The sequence below is a fragment of the Dysidea avara genome, chromosome 11, assembly GCF_963678975.1.
Source record: "Dysidea avara chromosome 11, odDysAvar1.4, whole genome shotgun sequence".
NCBI lineage: Eukaryota > Metazoa > Porifera > Demospongiae > Dictyoceratida > Dysideidae > Dysidea > Dysidea avara.
This window is the reverse complement of record NC_089282.1, coordinates 9,267,289-9,288,985: the sequence shown is the minus strand read 5'-3', so window position 1 is coordinate 9,288,985 and position 21,697 is coordinate 9,267,289. Positions and strand designations below refer to the sequence as shown.

General features: G+C 37.3%; 1 protein-coding gene across 5 annotated transcripts in view; it reads left to right on the top strand.

The window, feature by feature from the left end:
• The window catches only part of LOC136238647 (uncharacterized), a 123,485-nt gene that overhangs the window by 89,722 nt on the left and 12,066 nt on the right, over window positions 1-21,697 (top strand). For 3 of the 5 annotated variants that reach the window (XM_066029215.1, XM_066029214.1, XM_066029216.1), the window contains 10 exons: window positions 5,588-5,857; window positions 5,939-6,031; window positions 6,405-6,587; window positions 8,091-8,321; window positions 8,513-8,797; window positions 11,512-11,577; window positions 12,138-12,410; window positions 17,128-17,211; window positions 17,268-17,330; window positions 20,989-21,267. In XM_066029215.1, coding sequence (XP_065885287.1) covers window positions 5,588-5,857; window positions 5,939-6,031; window positions 6,405-6,587; window positions 8,091-8,321; window positions 8,513-8,797; window positions 11,512-11,577; window positions 12,138-12,410; window positions 17,128-17,211; window positions 17,268-17,330; window positions 20,989-21,267 — 1,827 coding nt within the window. Of the gene's footprint in view, window positions 1-5,587; window positions 5,858-5,938; window positions 6,032-6,404; window positions 6,681-6,711; window positions 8,004-8,090; window positions 8,322-8,512; window positions 8,798-11,511; window positions 11,578-12,137; window positions 12,411-17,127; window positions 17,212-17,267; window positions 17,331-20,988; window positions 21,268-21,697 lie in introns of those variants that run through there. The other 2 variants (XM_066029217.1, XM_066029218.1) reach the window with 2 other exon arrangements.

Genomic DNA, 21,697 nt, shown 5'->3' with positions numbered 1-21,697 from the left:
AAATGGCTGCAATGATGTTATATTAAATGCCAATCAATTTTTGTAATGTTAGTCTCATCCTGTCAGCAATAAAATGGCAGCCATTTCTTGCAAGAATCCTGCATAATCCTGCAAGATTTTTGCAAGATCTTGTGAAATTTTCTGTCATAAATTTTCTGGCATACCTTTTCTTGCAAGATTTTACAAAACTATGGCAGCCATTTCTTGGTCACTACCTTACATTTCACAATTTTTACACCCTAGGCCATTCTCTTTTTTTCATTGCTTGACTGCTTTGGCATGACTTCCTCTTACATTTTGTAAACCTCAAATATACTTGGTTTTGGGGATTGTTTATATTTACACTCATCAAGACACACGATAGTGGCCAAGTACAGCCAGTGCGGGCAACAAACAAGTGTGCATTTTACAGGAACCAAGAAAATGCTGTTTTCACGCATCCGTAGCTTGATAATGGCCGGACAGAAATTAACCATTTTTACTGTGGAAACTCCCTCAAGGTAGGGCACCTCCCACTCCAAATTTGAGGTGAATCTACCCATTCATCACTGAGATACGTGCATTCAAAGTTCATTTTAATTTCTTCATGTTTTCTTCTTAATCTTCTTCTTTTCGCACACTTTAGAAAAATCGTAATAACTTGCACGTGCATTGGTCAGTTTACCTAAAATATGGAGGACTGTAGGAGCATAATACTGTACATCCAATTTTAGTACAGATCAGACAAAGAACAAGGGAGTTATGCGCGATTTTTAAAAACCCAAAGACAATTTGTTGTCACGCCTCCAGGGTAAATCACTTGATGGAATAACTTAAAAATCGATCTGTACATGGAGTAACTATCGTAGTGCAAATATTTTGTGGTTTGAAAGAAATCGCAATAATAGTCATGGAGTTGTAACAAAAATGTCAACCATGTATGAAATGTGCATGATCGAGTTTTGTTAATAAAAACGAAGTGGATATAGTACTGGCATGTGAACGGCTATTTTACTGGCACTAGTCCATCATTTAACTGGATTATCAAACGCACTAGTTGTATTGAGGTGAACTAGGGTTGGCACGCATCCAGTATGCCCGAGTATTCGACTTTAGGGCACGCGTCTAGTAGTATACCCCGAGTATTCGACTTTAGGGCATACAACCAGTATTTTTCCCTGGTCTTGTAAAGGGCACGCGACAAGTAGTTATTAGCATTAGGGTTAAAGTCGGGTTCAGCTTTGGTTTCTACTTCACTCTTGTTATATATAGAAGTCACTTCAGTTGGATGTTTATAAGGTAGGTGGGTAGCTGCAGCACTGGTGGTACAGTGGTTACGAGTATGAACTATGAGCATAGAGGCTCAGGTTCAAATCCCAGCTCAGTCAACTTTTTTCCGCTTTCTTAGGTTTTTTGTCTAAGTTTTTTTAAATGCACATGGCTGTCGGCACTATATAGCCTGCCTAATAAAAAGTATTACTTGCCATGCCTATCAGGCAAACTAGCTATTGGAACCAGCTGAAAATAGGTAGAAAGGTAGATTAGTTATTTTAGGACAATCTTTCAGTAGTTTACAAGGAATCAGATTAAAAACCATTGAGTTACACTACAAGTCATCAAGTGCGTAATCGAAATACTCTAATAGTACAGTCACCCTAATAGTGCAGTCACCCTAATAGAACATTCAGCTATGTAATAAGTCACTCTATTAGAATGTTCAGCTACAATCAATTCACCATTAGAAAGTTTAACTACGAGCAAGTCACCGTGTAGAGCCGGAGTTCAACTGCAAACAAATCACCCCGTAGAGAGTTGAGTTACAAACAAGTCACCCTGTAGAGAATTTAACAAAAGCAAGTCACCCTGAAGAGAGTTCAGCTGCAAACAAATCACCCTGTAGAGAGTTCAGCCACAAACAAATCACCTTGTGAAGAGTTCAGCCACAAACAAGTCACCCTGTAGAGAGTTCGGCTACAATCAACCAAGCCATCCCTTAGGGAGTTCAGCTACAAGCAAATCACCCTGCGGATAGTTTAGTAATAAACAAGTCACCATGTAGAGAGTTCAGCTACAAAAAGGCCACCCAATACCCCCTCAGTTACAAACAAATCACCCTTCAGCTACAAAACAAGTCACCCAGCCGAGTATTCAGTTACAAACAAGTTACCTGGTACAGAGTTCAGCTACAAGCAAATCACCCTGTAGACAATTTAGCTACAAACAAGCCACCCTGTAGAGAGTTTAGCTGCAAGCAAATTCCATTTAGAAGGTAACAAGTTACTCCTACAAACAAATCATCCTGTGGAGAGTTCAGCTACAAAATACCACCCAGTAGGGATACTATTCAGCTGCCAACAAGTTACCCTGTAGAAAGTTCAGCTACTAACTAATCACCCTGTGGAGAATTCAGTATTAACAAGTCACCCTGAAGAGATTTCAGCTACAAAAAAGATTGCACTTTAGAGAGTTCAGTTACAAACAAGTCACCTGGTAGAGAGTTCAGCTACAAACAAGTCACCCTGTAGAGAGTTTAGCTACAAACAAGTCACCTTTAAACTCAGCTACAAAAACTACCCAGTAGAGCGTTCAGCTACAAGCAAGTTCCTCTGTGGAGAGTTCAGCTACAAACAAACACCCTGTGGAGTGTCCAGCTATAAACAAGTCACCTTGTAGATACAACAAGTCATTCTGATGAGAGTCCAGCTACATTAAAAGTCACTCTGTAGTGAGCTACAAACAAGTTACCTTGTAGAGATTTCTACTACAAGCTAGTCTGACATTTGATAATTATACAGTATTAATTTAGTAAAAAAATATCTAGATAATTCAGCTGTTGATCATGATGTCTTCTTCCTTTCTGCAGCAAGGAAAAAGACAAATAAAAGCTGGCCACAGGCCGGCTTTAGAGTATACAAATACAAAAGTGATATCTATACAAGCTGTGAAAAAAGGTGCGGACTCCAAAAAAGCCAGGATGAAAAAAGGTGTGAACTCAAAGGTGGCAGCCAAGAAATGGCTGTGATGGTAGGTAGGTTAATGGCAAAAATTTTAACAATGACAATTCAGTTAAATTTGGTGCCAAAACCTTGGAGAAGCCACCACAAATTCACCTTAATTGTCATTATTAAAACTTTTGCCATTAACCTACCATCACAGTCATTTCTTGGCTGCCACCTTGGATTTCACATCTTTTTTCATACTGGCTTTTTTAGAAGCTGCACCCTTTTTTCACAGCTTGGCTGTTTTTGTATAGATATTGTTTGTCTCCAGAAAGCAGACTTGTTAGTTCAAGGCAAGTTAATGTGAAAATTGTTAGCCAGATAGTGTAGCCATCTCATGCTGGTGTTACAAAACACTTGTCCATGTGCTCAAAAGGTAGGTTTTCCAAAATTCAGGTAATAATTATGATTAAAGAGAAGACATACCGTAGTTAATTTTCTATCACTCTAATATAGTGAACACTTTTTTTTGCATATAAAATTGTTCTAGAATATCCATTGATTGAGTTTTTTAAACTTTTACTTACAAGGTAGAGAAATTAAACTACATCTGTAAGCAGAGTTGAGGTAGTTACTTCATAAAAGTAGCTGGATACTAGTTACTTAACTTACTTTTAAAAAGGTAACTAAGTATCTGGTTACTAGTTACTTTCATAAAATAAGTTTTGCTTTTTGTAATGCACCCATCAAGCTAATCCCCGACTACCACAGATATGGGTTGAGGTGGGGGAAGGTGGGGATTTGCATCACTGAAAATTACAATCCCCCACCTACTGGGGAAGTACTAGTGATGCAAACCCCAACGTGTCTCGACTTGCAAACCCCGGTGATACTGAGGCTAGGATGTGAATTTGTATGGTCATGTGGAATTGGTATAATGACGAGTTATTTTTGGTGGATTCTAGTATGAATGTAGTAGCTAGCACCCAAGACACTCCTCCCTAAACTGAAAGCACACACTTTTGCTGCCTGAGTGAATTTCTTTAGTGAGGACAAATCCCCACTATGTCAGGGAAATTTAGCGATCAATTCCCCCACCATCCTGACCTTTCCCCACCCTCAGCCCATATCTGTGGTAGTTGGGCATTACATTGATAGGTGCACAACATGATTATTTTTCCCAGAGCAAGGGAAGAAGAACTGAAAATAACAATTCTGTAACCATTTCAGCTCAGTTTCAACTGTTACGTCTGTTATTCAAGCTAAATCATGAAGAACAATACATAGAAAGTGTCTACTTAATGTGGCTGTAGCACAGAAATTGAAATGCTCTTGCTTTTACAGAATAATTGCCTATAGTTACAACTAGTTACTATTGCAAATTAGACTATGATACAGCTCATTTAGAGGGTTACTAAATTATTTAGTCACCTACACATGTCATTTAGTAACCCGCCCTCAGGCAATTTTGTAAGTGAAAAATAATTGTAACACGAAAGGCACACTGCAGTACTTGATAATACTGTAATGCTCATCATTCTGTCCCACTACTAAGTGAATTATGAATCTGACAGATCTTACATTGCATAACTGATCACTACATTTTAACTATCTGCTAATCAGTAGTAGGTACTAACTTTCTACTACCATTGTGGCATTCCAGGCTGTGATAAACTGTATTAATCACTTACTTTCTTTATGATTGTAACTCCAGATTCAGGCATTAAACCAGTAAAAGCACCATGTATGTACATTTGTGTATCATAGAAAATATAGCACAAGGGTGTAGTTGAGAGTCAAATAATGCACTCAGCTTCAACTTTTATCTGTCAACCACACCCTTGTGCTATATTTTCTGTATTGCACTTGCAGCAATGCTTTAATTAACTAACAAGTACAAACTGGCACTCCTAATGTACAGGGTGTGTACACAGATTTTCAAGTTATTTACATAAGTAATATATCCTGTAGCAGTGGCGAAAATAAATAGTTGTCTACTGAATTCACCTTTACATGCCCTCAAATTTTAAGGAAATTGTGTTACGCATTTGTACTTTGTCAAGTGTATGAAAAAGAAGAAGAATTATTCACATGATACAAACAAAAATTTTGGTTGTAGCTTTCTATCTCAGTAATTTTGCTCAAGTCTGATGTTTGAGTTGCCCTACATACAGTAGCAGGCAGTTCCACTTCAAAAATGTAGTGTTATTGGAGAAGAAGCCTGGGAACCACAGAGCTGCACACACACAAATATGCGTGCGTCCACACACGCGCACTCACATACGTATATGTGACTGGGCCTGTGAAAATACGGCATGTGGGCACATGATTTTAGCCTACTTTTCCAAAGTTTCATCACTCACTACTTTTGAACCATTATGCTATGGCACTGTGGTTTTCAGCTCTTAGTAATCATTTAACTGGCATCAAGATGCAAGTGACAGAATGGAAATATAATTTTCCAGCACTGCGATATGACCTGTAGAGTGACGGGTTGTAGTCTGTGCCCACATGCCTTGTTTTCGCAGGCCCGGTCACATATATGCATGAAACTGTTCTCCTGTTAATATATAAAATTATATATACACACTGGTGTGGCATGCAGGCTTTCTTGGCCCCACAACAACTACCAGTGTCTTGATTCAAAATATGCATTCTTTCTTTACCAGAGTTCTCATTTCTGGCAAGACACTACAACTTGCTGTACCAGAGTTTAATACCTAACTGTAAACTGACCATTGCAATTCTAAAACAGCATTTTGAAATTGCTAATGATGTGGAAAGTTTTGTTATTAATGGAGAAAGCTCAAGGATCAGATGTCAGAAGATCATCAATATTCTACTAGTGCAGTTAAATAACAAAAAAGATTACAACATTTTTTGTTACTTATTAAACATGATAACTGTGTTGATTGATCTTCCTGATAAACTGAGAGCAGGTGTGTAAATAGAACCTTTTATAAGTATATAATAATTTTACTGAGATATGTGTGCCATTATTAAAGTCCAATCTGTCTCAGAATTTCACCACAGTCAACACTGGGATGATGATATCACATTTCATCCACACAAACCATGCCACAATCAATATATTCTTCAATCTGGTGATGGTGGTAAGTAATATATGGTATCAGTACTGTACTAATCTAATGTTTATATAATCCACACAAAAACAGCCAAGTTGTGAAAAAGGTGCGGCCTTCAATAGCCTGGATGAAAAAGTTGTGAAATTAAAGGTGGCAGCCAAGAATTGATGTTAATGCTAACAAGTAGACCTACAAATATACTTATGGACATTTAATCCCTATACTTCACCATTTCATGTTGATTTTATTTGTCCATTTTGTCAAGCCCTTTTAGAGTAACATATTTGATAATATTATGGCTCCCATTCGATCAGTTAAGCAAATATTTTACCATGTTTGTCAAAAAGTAAATGATTATTTTAGCTTAGTTGCTGGACTGATAACATATAATAATTTGTAGGCATTTTCCCCTATGCTCAAACAGCAAAGTGCAGTGTATTGAATAGTGTGGACAATCAAGCAGTAGATAATATAATTATCAGATGTGTTCATGATGGAGCACCAGATGATAAAGCAACTATTAGTAGTCACCACCAGGTTATTGGTAGAAGATGTAGACCTGCCAATACTGTCCCTGATATGTGTAAGTACATGGTGTATGTTACTTTACTGTCTAGTAGATTATTGTGCTATATTCATTACAGATGTTGCTATTTGCAATTTAACTAAACTTAAGGTTATGAATATGCAATTTAACTAAACTTAAGGTTATGAATATAAGTTAATTACTTTCTCTGCTGAACTTAACTAAACACGTTGTAGTGGTTGATCTAATATCTCAAGTATTGCATCAAGCAGTAAGGTTGTGCTGTTTAGTAGGGTTCCCTCCTAAAGTGACTTGCGCCACTAAAATAGCAACATCTAAAAACCATCATGGAAGTATCATACGCAGTGAAAATCACCTTTTATGGAATAGTGTTACTCCATTCAGCATCAGTTACAACTTTAAAAACAAGAAAACACTTACATGCAGGCGTCCGGATATTGAATTTTAAAAAAATCCTCACAATTCGAAATTTTATTTGACTGTCTGTCTGTCTGTCTGCCTGCCTGCCTGACCACAGTCACAAGGCTAGAGGCCAAACAAAGCAGCACATTGCTACCATTTTACGCCACAGCAACAAACTCAGTGGTGGATGTGCCTTTTGTAGTTCTGGTGAATGTCTACCTTCTGCACTTTGCCATTCCTTTTATATTCAATTAAATGGTCGTCTTCTTCATGGAAATCATACCGAGACATAAATTTTTTTCCCTATTGACACTTTGCTTGAAGAAGTGTGTTTAGATGCTACAAAACTATTTGAGGTGTTTAACGGACTATAGTAGCTAAGCTGTATGTTTAAAACAATTGTCATGCCCCCTCAACAATCAGAATGCATCACAACAATAATCTAGCTCTGTAGGAAAGCAAGGAATTGTGCCATGCTCATTAGCTTGATTTACTGCATAGTTGAGTGGCAAGATCGAGATACTCTAATACAGCAGTCACAGCCACATGTACTTCATAGCTATGGTCTAACAAAAAGTTAACAAATTAGCACAATAATAATTATTAATTGACCAAATAGGGATTTTCCCACATTGCTACAATGCCGGGATTTTCCCTCATAGCTACCATCATCTCTTGTTTCACTGCTTTTTATTGCTGGAACTCTACTTTATTTTTAAATCAATAATTTTTTGTTGCACTAGTATAATTTAGGCATTGCTAATACTTCTTTGTGTATTTTATAGTGGGCTTACCCTGAACTGAATACAGGTTGTATATGATTCTGTACATTGTAATCCATAGAAGTATGTAATTTTTGCTGTGTTGTACGTAAGTTCCTATGATTCACTGTTGTTTACTATCATCAATCTGTTCTGTGTAAATTGAATGAGTTCCAATGAATGTGGCAGTAATGTACCATGCAAAATTGAATGTATGCAGATATTATTGTGTCCCCCATAACCATTTGCACATTATCCCCTCCCCAGGTCCTGGATATGTTTTTGAGAGGTGAAAAACATTTTAAATTGTAACTATGTATTTCTTTGAAAAATACTATAATGATAGAATGTTTTATGTTTTTGTCTATTATTGTAGCTCAAACTCAGATCCCTTCAAGATATTCTTTGACAAGTGATAATTCACCTCCTAGATCATCAGGTGGTTCAGTTACAAGTGTGACATATACACAGCATCATATATCAACAAGTTCATCCACTACTAATAGTACACCATTATTATCCAGTGTAACTGTCACTACTTCATTGACTTCAAACAGTATCACAATGACCAGTTGTGTTGGACAGGATACTTGTGAACCTAAAACAGGTTAGTTAAAGGGTGTTATTACTAGTACCCACATGTACATAGTTGTATATTCTCTATACTACATAGTTATTTATAGTGTATACTTGTGTATAGCTAGGAATATCACTCGTGTGCACTTTAGCCAGTTACTTTAGTTGGAATTACTCACCATTTATTGTAAGTTTATTAATGTAGTTTATCACTTTTCACAGGCATAAATCTGTTGAAGCCAAAATATGATGATATAGTTCAGTCACTACCTAGTGACTATGAGAAGACACTACAAGTTGTACAAGATCATTTAACTGATGATCAGATTTGTGATGTGCTCACTACTCCCAACTACACTATTGCTAATAAAACTATACTGAATTGTCTAATGGAGAAGGTGAAATGTGAAGGAGATGTTTTGGAATTCTGTAATCATTTGGAAAAGATAACTTCATTGCTAGCATGCCCAGGCAGTCTATTAGAGACTGCCACTGAACTAAGAACAGGTTTGATGTGTATGCACATATACATAATTATGTTAGATTACGTATGTCAAACTGTTACTGTTTCACTTGGAAAAGTAGTGTCATGCTGCCTCAGCAGTTAATATAAGTAGAGTCCGCAATCTGAAAAATCAACTTTTACAAATCAATCCCCCTACCATTGTGGAATGTTCATTGTGGTATTCCACTGTTAGATCCACCATGAAACTGGAGGCACAATTGTTGTCTTTACAGAAATATCATTTTTAGTATCTCATGTGATGCAAAATTTATTTTTTAAATTTCTTGTTCCACCCAAAGGACTGGATGAAACTTGCTACTTAGCCAGATCATATCCCGAGTTGTTGTAGTTAAAAAGTACGCACAGTAAATAAGCAAATGATTTGTTGGGTGCTTGGCACAGGGTTGCTTTCTTTGAAAAGCAGACAAAGAAGTACGAATTTTCAATTTCAAACTGCCCTACCACCCAGGGCAAGAGAAGCCAACTCTTCCTCATAGCGTTTTGATACGGTTGGGTGCATAGTCTGCCTGTGCTGATCTGAGACTTCTTACCATCTGGGTGACGAATATCAAAATTTTCTGCAGCATTAAAGCATTGCGTTGCGCTTTCTAGCCATTTCCAGCATTTCGGCAGCCACAACAGTCATTAATTATTGACTAAAACTATGGCAAAGAATGTTCCCGGACGCTTGGTAGCAGCAGTTGTCAATTATTATTTCATCCACAGCTCCCATGCCTCGCTCTAAGCTATACACCATAGGAGGCAGCTAAATCATCCAAATTTGACTTCACCTCTCATGCTCCACAGCAGCTTCAAATCTTTACTAGATCACCCTACATCACCATTATGTTGCAAAATATCCCAAAACAGATCGGAAAAAGCACAAAATCTTTCATTTTTGATTCAAGCTGGGTGGAGCTCCTGGTGAGCTGCTGGTATACTGCATCATATAAAATCACAGAAACACCAACTGCTACTATTACCAAACGTTTTGGACAATCATTTATCATCATTCTAAACACAATTAGGTGACCACTGTGGCATCAGGAGTATATACTGGAAAGGACTTTGGCACCATTGAGAGAATCCTGTGGAATGACGCATGAAAATTTTGTCACTCTTCACCCAGATGGTGAGAAGTCTCAGATCCCTTCCAGACTAACAGCATATGCATCCTACCTTTTTAAAAATTTTATTTACAAATCATCTAAAGAGCATACAACATACATACAATTACACACAAAGATGTCTCTGTAACAGTTTCAAAAAGGTAGACCGTCCCTCTTCAGAACCTCTCAGCCTGATGTCTAAAGAAGTAAACACCCATATGTTAGTGATCGCACCAAGAAAGCTTCTTCTAAATAGATCTAAAGATGTGCATTGAACTGATGAGAATAGTATTAAAGATTGTCATTTAAATTAAGCAATAAGAATGTGTCAATGGAGCAGTGGCAAAAGTCGGACAAAATTGCTGTAGAGGCCCTCGACCTCGGAAATCAAGTAACTTATGAAGTAGGACCACAGCACTGGCCTCACGGCAAGAATGCAGTGAGGGAAATGTACATTTACTCAGTTTCTCAGCCAGTTTCTGAAGTTTAGATAAGTGAGTGGCTGTAGCACCCATAACAGCAACACTACTGTATTCACATACAGGCCTCACAAAGGATTTAAAGCTTCTTGGACCCAGAAAATCTCTAATACAGTGTAGTGCTCCCATTCTCTGTTGACAGTGGGTGGACATATTTTCCACTTGCTGTCAACAGAGAGCATTTTCCATCTTATCATCACATCACTATGAGGAAGAGTTGGCTTTTCTTGTCTTGGCTGGTGGGGCAGCTTGAATTCAAAAATTCGTTTATTTTCAGCCTTTTATCTTGTGCCAGGAGCCTAGTCTTATTACTGTATGCACTTTTTAACTACTAGATAATATCTAGCCAAGTAGCAAGTTTTATCCAGTCCTTTGTGTGGAGCACAAAATTTAAAAATATATATTTTGCATTTTGCAAGATACTAAAATCGACATTTCTGTGCAACAATCGTGCCTCCGGTTTCATGATGGATTTAGCAATGGGCTATTACAATGAATGTCCCAGTAGATTTTTCAGATTGCGGACCCTATAAGTCATGTAGTGTAGTTACGTATGTAGTGAAGACACACAGTGCAACCAAATTATGGCCATGTGACAGACCAATGTCTATTATGTGGGAATCAGGATAAAAACACAATTTGATTCCATCTTCTGATACATAGCTTCAAATTTCAGCTAATCTTCTTTCCAACACTTAGAAAAATTATCATAACTTTTGTTTCAAATTTAGAGAATAATACTGTACATTTGCTATCCACTGCATAAACTGCTCATGAAACTAACTGAATAATCTTGCAGACCTTGGTAGGATTGTATCAAGGTACATTCCTACTGAAAATATAATTATACATGATACACAGATCAAGGAGTTATAATGCAAAAAATGTTTATATTATTGCATGATCAAAGTGCTACTCTAATGGAGTAGTTGTAAATGCAACTTGATGCCAAATCCACTGCCCAAACTGCCTTTGAAACTAGCTGAATTTTATCCTGGTATACTATTTGATCAAAGATCAAAGAGTTATGACTTGAAAACCAAATAATGCAAGTATACAATCAGTGTACTCTAATAGAGCAGTCAAAACATTATATGAAAATACATGTTGTTTGCTATTCACACACAGCTTGTTCAACTCAACAACCTGTGAGTATAGTGGGAATTCTACCACAGAAGATTGCTACTAACAAAGGTAGTTAGTTGTATTGTTCATGTATGTATGTACATGTAATAGCTATATACAAGTGATTTGCTTGATATGTATACCCAAATCAGATGGCTGCAGTTTTTAGGAAAAGGGTGTGCATACATATCATGTGATTCACAAGAACATGTGATAAACTGATATGAAACATGCTAATGGGTGACCAGCTACCCTACCCAATACAAGCATTATACCACTTGTAGACATGCCTGAAAATTCGATTATGGGTTGACTGAAATTATTGCAAACAAAAACAATTTAAGCTAACATTTCTCTACTGTTAGAGTAATAAATTCTACTGTCAGAGTGCTGTTGTAGCAAAATCGAAGTTGTCATATCACATGACCATCAACTGCTGCGATCAATTTTGGCCTGAATTTCCATTAAAGAATTTGGTGGTACCACTACCACATCATGGCCATGGCACTGTAAATGTATATAGCCAGCCATGATTTACTCTTAGGGTTTGTAAGATGTGTACTCTGAAGTTTGCCTTGACGGCTTCATGATACATGTATGTACATAATAATTATATGTCTGGTATTTAGAATTTGCTCAACTCAAGACACATTACCACACTATACTACAACTGATGCCTGATAACTATGAACAGAGTGTTGGGAAGTTACAGAATTATTTCAGTGATGATCAGATTTGTATGATATTGAGTAGTAGTAACTCCACTACTGCTAATAAGATAATATTGGATTGTTTGATTGAGAGGATGAGCTGTAGAGAAGAATTACTTGATCTGTGTGATCAACTGGAGACTATTAGTACATCACATCAGTTGATGATGGTGATCAGTGAAATAAGATCTGGTTGGTATTAATACAGTGCTTTCCATGCATGTGCTGCTCTTGTGATTATTCTTGTCAAGAGCACAATAAATCCTGAGGACAAGGAAATATGTATTCTCTATTGACATGAAATTACTCCAGTCAACTATTCCAAGCTTTTCCTTTGACTTGATGGCCTTCCTAACAAAGCGGCTTATCTGTCTTTATGTAAGGTGACTGAGTAGTGGCCCATTCTGTGTATTCCTTTTGCATGTAAGAATGATGTAACCCATGATATTATATGTCACTAACATAAGGTAGCATGTTTGAATTTGCCTGTAATGTTAGTACATGTACTAGAGTTGCATACTCCCTTGTCCATAAGATTCATTGTGCTCTTCAACAACTTATACGTTGGGCACATGTGACTGCTTTATTAGAGTCAAGGGTATTATAACTGCTTTATCAAGACACACGGTAGTGTGTCGTGCGGCCGTCATGTGGCCAAGAAAGCCAGCGACCACACCATGAGTATATTTACAGGAAGAAAGAAAACAGCTTTTTCATGCGTGCATAGCTCCATGGCCCCTTCTCCAAAGCACACCATTTTTGCATTATAGCTGTCCCCCAGGTAGGGTACGCCACACAGCAAATTTGATTAAATTTGCAACAGCCATTTGCGAGATATGGGCATTCAAACTTTTGTTTTAATTTCTTCATTTTTTCTTCTTATGCTGTATGGGGGATATGGGGGCTTTGATTTCTTTTCACACACTTTGCAAAAATTGCTATAAAATGCAAAAGTGTAACCCGATTGCCTCGATCTTTGGCACAAATGAAGAGCGTGTAACAGTGGATTCATGTACCAAGTTTGTTGTGAATCTGAGCAATATTCAAGGAGTTATGAGCGTTTATTCACGTAAAAAAAGATCAAACTTCTGTCACAGCTACAGGGTAAACCAAGTATAGAAATAACTTGAAAATCGGTGTGTAGATAGGCTGATCATCGTAGCAGTGCCTTTTGATAGTTTGAATAGCAATAGAGTTACAGCGACAAAGTTATAAAGCAAAAACTAAGCAAGTGTAAAATCGCGGGATTGAGATACTCTAATAGAGCAGTCACCACAAGGTAAAAAGGGTGTGCAAAAAATGTCGAAAAAAAACTTACCAGAGTTCGAACCAGGGACCACCATACCTAACACCTGCATCCTTAACCACTGAACCACTGCTACCTTGGCTGATCACCTCACTTAATTTCTGCTTTATAAATGAAGTTTCTAGTTGAAATCTGCTTATAATCAAACATTTGTAATTTCATAGATCTACCAATACAGGTACTAGATTGTTCTAGAACATTCTATGTATGTTCTATTAGAAGTCCTCAAAAAAATGTGCACTCTATTAGAGTATTACAATAATGTTATCAAATATTGAATTAAATCATGCAATGAAATACATTTATAAGTCTGTCTTCAATAATTATCATTGTATCTACATAGAAAAGAAGAAATGTGAGTAAAAAACAAACCTCAAAGTCAGCCATAGGCTGGTTTTGGGGCCTTATAAAGTACAAAAAGGAGTGAAATCCACACAAAAACAGCCAAGCTGTGAAAAAATGGTGCGGCCTTAAAAATCCTGGGTGAAAAAAGTTGTGAAATCAAAGGTGGCGGCCAGGAAATGGCTGCAATGATGTTAATGCTAAAATTTTTTAATAATGGCTGTGTGGATTGTTAAAATTTATTAGCATTAACATCATTGCAGCCATTTCTTGGCCACCACCTTTGATTTCACAATTTTCACCCAGGCTTTTTTAAGGCCGCACCATTTTTTCACAGCTTGGCTGTTTTTGTGTGGATTACAGTATCTTAATTTTCATAATCAGTTAAGCTCAGTGTCTTTTGTACCAAGATACCTTAATGGAGTTATGATAACAATGAGCCGTGATGGTCTACAAGTAATAGTTGTAAAACTTGGGCATGAGGACTTTGCCTGAAATGTATGCCTCACTTCCCGAGGGCTGCAGGCCCAAGGGCAGAGGGCATACATTTCAGGCAAAGCCCAAATGCCCTGTGTTACAGCTAATATGTGACACTTCCCATCTGTATCAGGCTGATAGCCTGCACTGGGCGATCAACCACCCAAGCCAATACGAGTGCAACCACTGTAATATATATGCATGCCTAAAATTTCGATTATGGGTCAGTAACTAGTACGTTCTGGTTACAATGAGCGGACAAATCCTACATATCATAGAGAATTTTGGTTATGTGAGTTTAATGCTTTAATCAGTGCTACTGAATTGTTTATGAAATAATCACGGAGTTTTTACCAAAGGCCTAGATGGGTAAGCTTGCTTGTAGAGTGGTAATTTCATGATGCAGGTGTGGTCCGTATTTGAAAACGTGCAGAAGCGCTTGGTGAATAAGCTATAGCACTAGTTCTCACCTTAGCCCAGCATTTTTCAACTCGTAGGGTAGTGAGGATAACAAAACATTTTCCATCTAAACAGTTTTTTTCAAGGGTTATTACAGTCATAGCTACATAGTAGTGGAGACAAACTCATGACGTTTTCATGGTGTTGATATCTGGTCAAAACGGTTCATGGGATATTCATGTTCCAAAAGTAACCATGTAGTTCTGTTTTTTGGAAAACATTCATGGCATATTCATAGGAATTTCACATGTGTTCTTATTAAGTCCACAACTTTTCATGACATCATGAAAAAGACATATTCAAGGTTACCTATATATTTCAAAAATTTCAGTGTAAATCCATAACAATTTTATGAGTTAGTATGCTCCTGCAGGATATTTTTTGATGAGTAAAATACTTCTTTGACAATTTTAATGGCAGCACTTTCGTGACACCATTTTCTTTTAAGGGGATCCTTATTATACCTTAAGGTGACTAAATTTAGTGATATACTAAATTTAGTGATTTTGGTTTTTTCACTAAATTAAGTACACACTAAACCTGCAAAATGTATGTCAATTAATTACATCAATTCACAAATTCATAAAATAGCTAAATTTTGTATTCGCTAATTTCGCCAATATACAAAATCGCTAAATTTAGTGTATCACTAAATTTAGTCACCTTAAGGTAATTAATTTACCAAAATTTTGTGAACCATTACTTACTATAATACTGATTACTTATTAAAATATAGGAGGGATCTATTGATTAACCCAAATATGCACCAGATATGTATGTACCCTTCTGTCATTAGTCAAAGGGCTAGAGGCCAAACTACAACCTCCATTACTTGGCAATAACAAACTCATGTATAGCATGTGCCCTTCGGGGTCATTCACTCTCTGCACCTTGCACCTTGCACCTGCCCCTTATAATGATCAATCCCATAGGATACCTCTGTCAGAGGTCACTTGTTGTAAACAGCAAGATTGAGATACTCTTAGCCTACTTGTCTCAGTTAATCTACTTATAACCTGTTAGCCATTGGTAGCTTTTACTTGTTTGTCAGTGGTGGAGGAAGTAGTTGATATAAGGGGGGCTGACCGGAATATAAAGTCTCTGGCAGCAGGGGGTCTGGGGGGCGCAGCTGTAGCCATTTTAGCTTTCACAATGTCTCAAAGTTCACCAAAATCAATTTTATAGGTACAATTTAAAGCATTTTAACTAAACACCAACTTTTAGTCAAGACTATTTAAAACAGGCTATTTTCCAGTTAAAAACTTTCTTGGCAAAGCTTATAGCTGTTGACTACAGGGTTAACGAACATATAGCATTTATAAGCAGTACAAAACAGCCTATAGCCACCTGGAAACACTTTATATAGTGGTAAGGCACCAACTCTTAAAGTAAGAGGTACCTGGTTTGATTCCCGCTGTAGGAAACTTTTTCGGGTATTTTTGTTTTTTTAAAGATATATTTAGGAACACGTTTTTATGAAGGCCTTGACTGCTCTATTAGGGTATTTGAGTGTTCTATTAGAGTATATCGATGGTTTTCAGCCCCACTCCAAGCAGGATAATTTCGGCTTGATATCATTCTGAGGGGGGGCTTCAGTCCCCTAGCCCCCCCTTTCCGCTGCCTATGCTTGTTGTATAAACCTTAGTGCTGTTCACTTTCACTGAATAACTGATTAATCGATTGGAGATTTCCACAACTTCAATAACCAGTGATAAATATTAAACAACCGATAATTGGCTCCCAATTATTTCACTCAAATTCACACTGACATTTGAAGTGCTGAACATACCAATCACTGTGATTTGGTGACTGAGTCTTGGTATAATGCATTTTGTTATGTATCAATAGTCACCCACATAAATCAATAAGAATTTAATGTTAATCACACAAGCACATGTGCTCTATAAAGAGATATTTATTGCTATAAAACCACATTTTTGGGCTTTGTTGTGAGAGCAGTCAGTTACTCTAATGAAATAGTCATGTACTTGAATAAAACATTCAGATCATTTTGAAGTGACCTCACTGAGTATTGTTACCAAATTCTATTTCAGAAGGCTAATTTATTTCCATGGAGGCATGTCCCCAGACCTCCACGATACAAAATGCTTCACATGTTGAATCAAAGTACACTGTGCCAATTGTATCAACCAACTACCACTGTTCTTAGCCCCTCACTTAGAATTTTGTTCCTGTCATACATTTTGACATAAAACATAAATAGATGATGGTACGTACATAGTAATTAGGTGCCTGATTTTTTAAGAAGAGTGTTTTATAGTTGTGCATTGTGCATTGACAATACAGTAATATTGCATTCTCTAGATGCTATAAAAAGTGTTCAGACTCCATTCAGCACAACAACTGCAAGTCAGTTAAATGATCAGCAATGTCAGTCAACATCGCCTAGTGAGTAATTAGACTTTGTTATTATGGTGCTGTTATACAATCTCAAACTGGTTTAGGCGTGAACAGTAAATTCTATCACTCAACCTTTTCAAAGATTTTGCTGGATCCAAACTCAAGAGGTAAGTTACACTACAATAACAAGATGCTGTAATAAAAGAAAGGAAATAAATTGTGTAGTCAATGAAGGCAGATTTATGGGGGGCTGAAGCACCCTCCTCCAAAATTTTACATGTGCAAGCTATGTAGAAAGCCGTAGTAGGTGCGATTGCATCTTATGCATACATGGGCATGGGAATAATTAATCTATTCTAAGAGGGGCTCAAAATTAATTATACTTTAGGAGTAAGACTTAACCTTTTAGCCCCGAAGTTAATATAAGAAAGCCTTTTGTTAAACGCGAATGCCACTATAGTGGCTCTCACAACATGCATGCTTTCAAAGGCATATATCTCGTATCTCGTAATATTCCTATGAGTAAACATTTTGAACCACGTTACTCTGCAGTTGATGGCCATTTTTGTAAGCCTTATCCAAACATGGTAACATCATCAAGCATGATATAAAGTGAATCTACGTTGAAAAGAATTTTTGGCTGTTTCAAAGATGATAATTACGATAATACTACCTGTCACAACGGATAGAAGAAATGAAGAAGGGTTAGTAAAAGTTATATGATTTAGTAGAAAGTATCTCTACTGCTACTGTAGTTATACCATATGTGTTTAAATGTATTGGAATGTCACAGTGAATATGGATGGGAAAGCCTGAGCACTCTCAGCAGGGCAGTGAGTGAAGTAAGCCAGACTGCATTGAGTGAAGCAAGCCAAAGAGTGCTTTAAGACATGTTTGCATGAAATTGAAGCACGGATGTTATTTATGGGGTCAAGATCCCAATTTTTTCATATTTTAATGAAAACTAGTTTAGACCATCTCACAATGTATAAATTAAATACGGTTTTTAAAGAAAATGTAAATGTGACTGTTCTATTAGAGTGGTTGATTGCTCTACTAGAGTATCTTGATATTGCATTTCAAGTACTCAATAAGCTACAAGGCCGGAGGAGACGGTCCGGTTGGTCTAAACTAGTTGGTTCAACTAGTTTAGACCAACCGGACCGTCTCCTCCGGCCTCTCCTCTGTCTCCTCCGGTCAGCTATAGTTGGTTCAACTCCAGATTATTGGTTAGGCCTGAGCCGGACCAATAATCTGGAGTTGAACCAACTATAGCTGACCAGTTCGAACTACATTACTCTCATGCAATCTTTGGACGATGACATCTACATGTAGCTACGTACATTTTACAGATGTTATCGAAAATGCACGACACCTAGTTTCTCAGCCTAACTAAAGCATAGAACTACACGTATAGTACCTCCAATTACCTTACAGTACCAACTACGTATCATTTCGTACAGAAATGATTGTGGGTTCTACGTACAGTATCACGTGTGCCGACAGTTTGCATTTATCACGTGTAAGGCAGGTAGTCTGGCGTAGCCGACCTGCGCGCGGGTCGGCTACGCCAGACTATAAGGCAGGTGCCTTCTTTGATTCTAAACCAGCACACTTATATCACAATTCAATTTTCATAAAATAATCATTAGCATTCCTTGGCTTGTCTCTCTTGGTGTCTTTTACTGGGCGAAGGGCTGGCAGTGACAAATCAGATGACTCATTCCGCGGCAAGAAGCTGTACACCCATACATTACATGGTAGCCATCTGGATGAGATGTTGAGTAGCAATCACTCCTCTTCAACTACCCACTCGTCCTGTCGAGATACTGAGCAAACTCTCAGTCTCGAGCTCAGTCTCACCCACCATCGCGCCATTTTCGAATACTGATTGATCTCGTGACTGTCCACCAGTATATTTACGTGATGATCCGTTCACTTCATATAGTAGTACAGTTACTACAGTATACTGTATTTTTGTAGCTGTGTAGCTTTTTATTGTAGCTGTGTGAACTCACTGTATAGTAATTATATCCTAGCTAAAGGGGGCCATGCTGCATGGGTTCCCTGTGAAATTTGGGGGGAAAGTTGCAAGTTGCTAGCTAGTTTTACTTTAAAATTTAGCATCAATTTTAAATTTTAAGGCATTTTCAAGCCTTTAAATTGCAAAAATTCTGCAGCTCCTGGGGGTTGCACCCCCAGACCCCCCTTGAACTTCTAATTTCCAGTAGTGTTCTGCGATACAGTGCATTTTGTGTATCGCGTATCACCATCAATAAACTGTTCGATACGATACTGTATCACGATACTATAATAATAAAGTGGTCATGGCTAGTTATGAACTAGCTAATAGTTGTAACAATATCCAATTTATCTGTACCTTAAAGAACCAACACTGATTCTACATTCATTGTGTATACAATTTCTTTATTCAGTGAATGCTGCTAAACTATAGTAATAATTATACTGATCATGATGTGACAAATAGGCTGAAATAGCTAGTGTGTTCCTGGTATGATTTTTAGTATGGAAAACAGAGTTGCTGTTAAAAGTACATCTCTACCTGGATACCTGCCTCTATTACACCACCCAGACAATTAGCTACCACAAACATTTTATTTTAATACATGCTCCTACAAAGGCTTGTCCGGATTTCTCCGCATTTTGGTGAATTGTCAAGATGGCTAGTATATGCAGCAGATGTTTACTGCTAGTTCTTTATACTCAAAGTGTAACAGCTACTGTTTTTAGAAGACCTGGGTAAGAATATTTTAGCCATAACACAGTAACAGCAGCACTTATAAACGCGTATTTGTATGGCTTCTCGTAACGTTGCATTTTATAGCACAGGTAGGCTTTCTGTTCGAGTATTTAGATCACTGTTGCAGTAATAGAGCAATCGCTACCTGTTCTACTAGAAAACTTCGATATATCGATATTTCCTAAGTACAGTATCGTATGGTGATACTTATTTGCTGTATCGATATGTATTGCAGATCCCTAATTGCCAGCTATAACTAAATGAACCATACAGCAAGTTTCATGCTGTATCCCCTGTATGTCAGGTCTACAATTATACATAGTATAGAAAATCTAAAGAACAACAGATAGGCTTGAGCATATTTATATAGCTAGCTAGCAGTGAAATATCACTAAAATTGCATATCTGAGTGACTAATTTTCAAAAATTTCCTGTGGGGGCATGCCCCCAGACCCCCCTATATAGAATGCTCGTGCTTGCAGAGTCACACTTTGCACAGTGTGCTTCGCAAACTGTGCAACAGCTCCTCTCTCATTGGCATGTATATAGTAACAATTTCAACATTATAGTCAATGGCCTGACCAACTCAATTTTCCCTCCTCTGGCCCTGAGCTACTTGGAGCACTTAATTTAGCTTGATATTGTTACTGTACTTATTAGTGGTATTTAGTAAACTGTAGCTAATGGACTTTGCTACTGAAAATTTGGACTTGTAAACTAAAATTGTGGACCTTTTTGCTAAAATTGTGGACCTTTCCCCCAAGAGGGCAGTTCTTCAGAATCCCCCCACCCTCCCTGGCTACGGGCCTGGGGAATGCCCCCAGAATCCCCCAGAAAGAGTATGCTGACAGCTAGTTTTATCAACCAGTTGTCATTTATACCCACCCATTATAAATGTCCCTGGTAGCACCCCTTCTGAAATCCTAGATCCACCCCTGATCAAGACTTATTAGAACTTTGACACCATGTAAATAGTGACTTGATCAGTTTTCATTATACAATGTGAATCTGTCTCACTAACAGTGTCACATAGCTGAAGTCATTTAGTGTTATTTTCTTTGTAGTTTTGGAGGTTTTGAAGAAGAACTTTGCGAAACTATGCAACTGTCTACCACAAGATTGCATGAAAACTATTGATAGAGTGAAGGAGTTGAATGTAGTTTCTCATGATGCACTGCAGCGCTTGAGAGAAATCAATGATCAAACAACAGTCAATGAATGGATAATGAGTGTTTTGATGGTCTATATCAAATCAGATGTTGATGTGTTAATATTCTGTGATCGTATGGATCAGCTGGTAGATTGTACTGCCTCAAAACTATTCATTGATAGTTTAAAAGAAGGTTGACTCTAACAACATTTGTAGCATAATAAATATTACAATTGTACATATGTTAAACCCTACTTTTGGCTTGTGACTTAGTGTTAAGGGTTACAGTATATATATGTATATGTAGGCACAACAAATTACAAAACCTGCTTTTAAGCGAGCAGAGATGGATAATTTCAACAACTACAATTTGTCAGAAGAGCAACTACTATTCTTAGTACAGTGACACTTACAAAAAAAAATCAGCCACCAAAAACCAGACTAACAAATTACTTAATGCTTAAAATTTCAACACAAGTAATTAAACAACTAAAATATGTATCTAGAGCATATGGGAGCGATTTACAGTTACTGTTTGTAAAGAAGTTTTATTGAGCTTTTGTACTTTCTTTGAGTGAAATAAGCTCTATCAAGTTCTGTATCTCTGTGACTGGGAAGAAAAA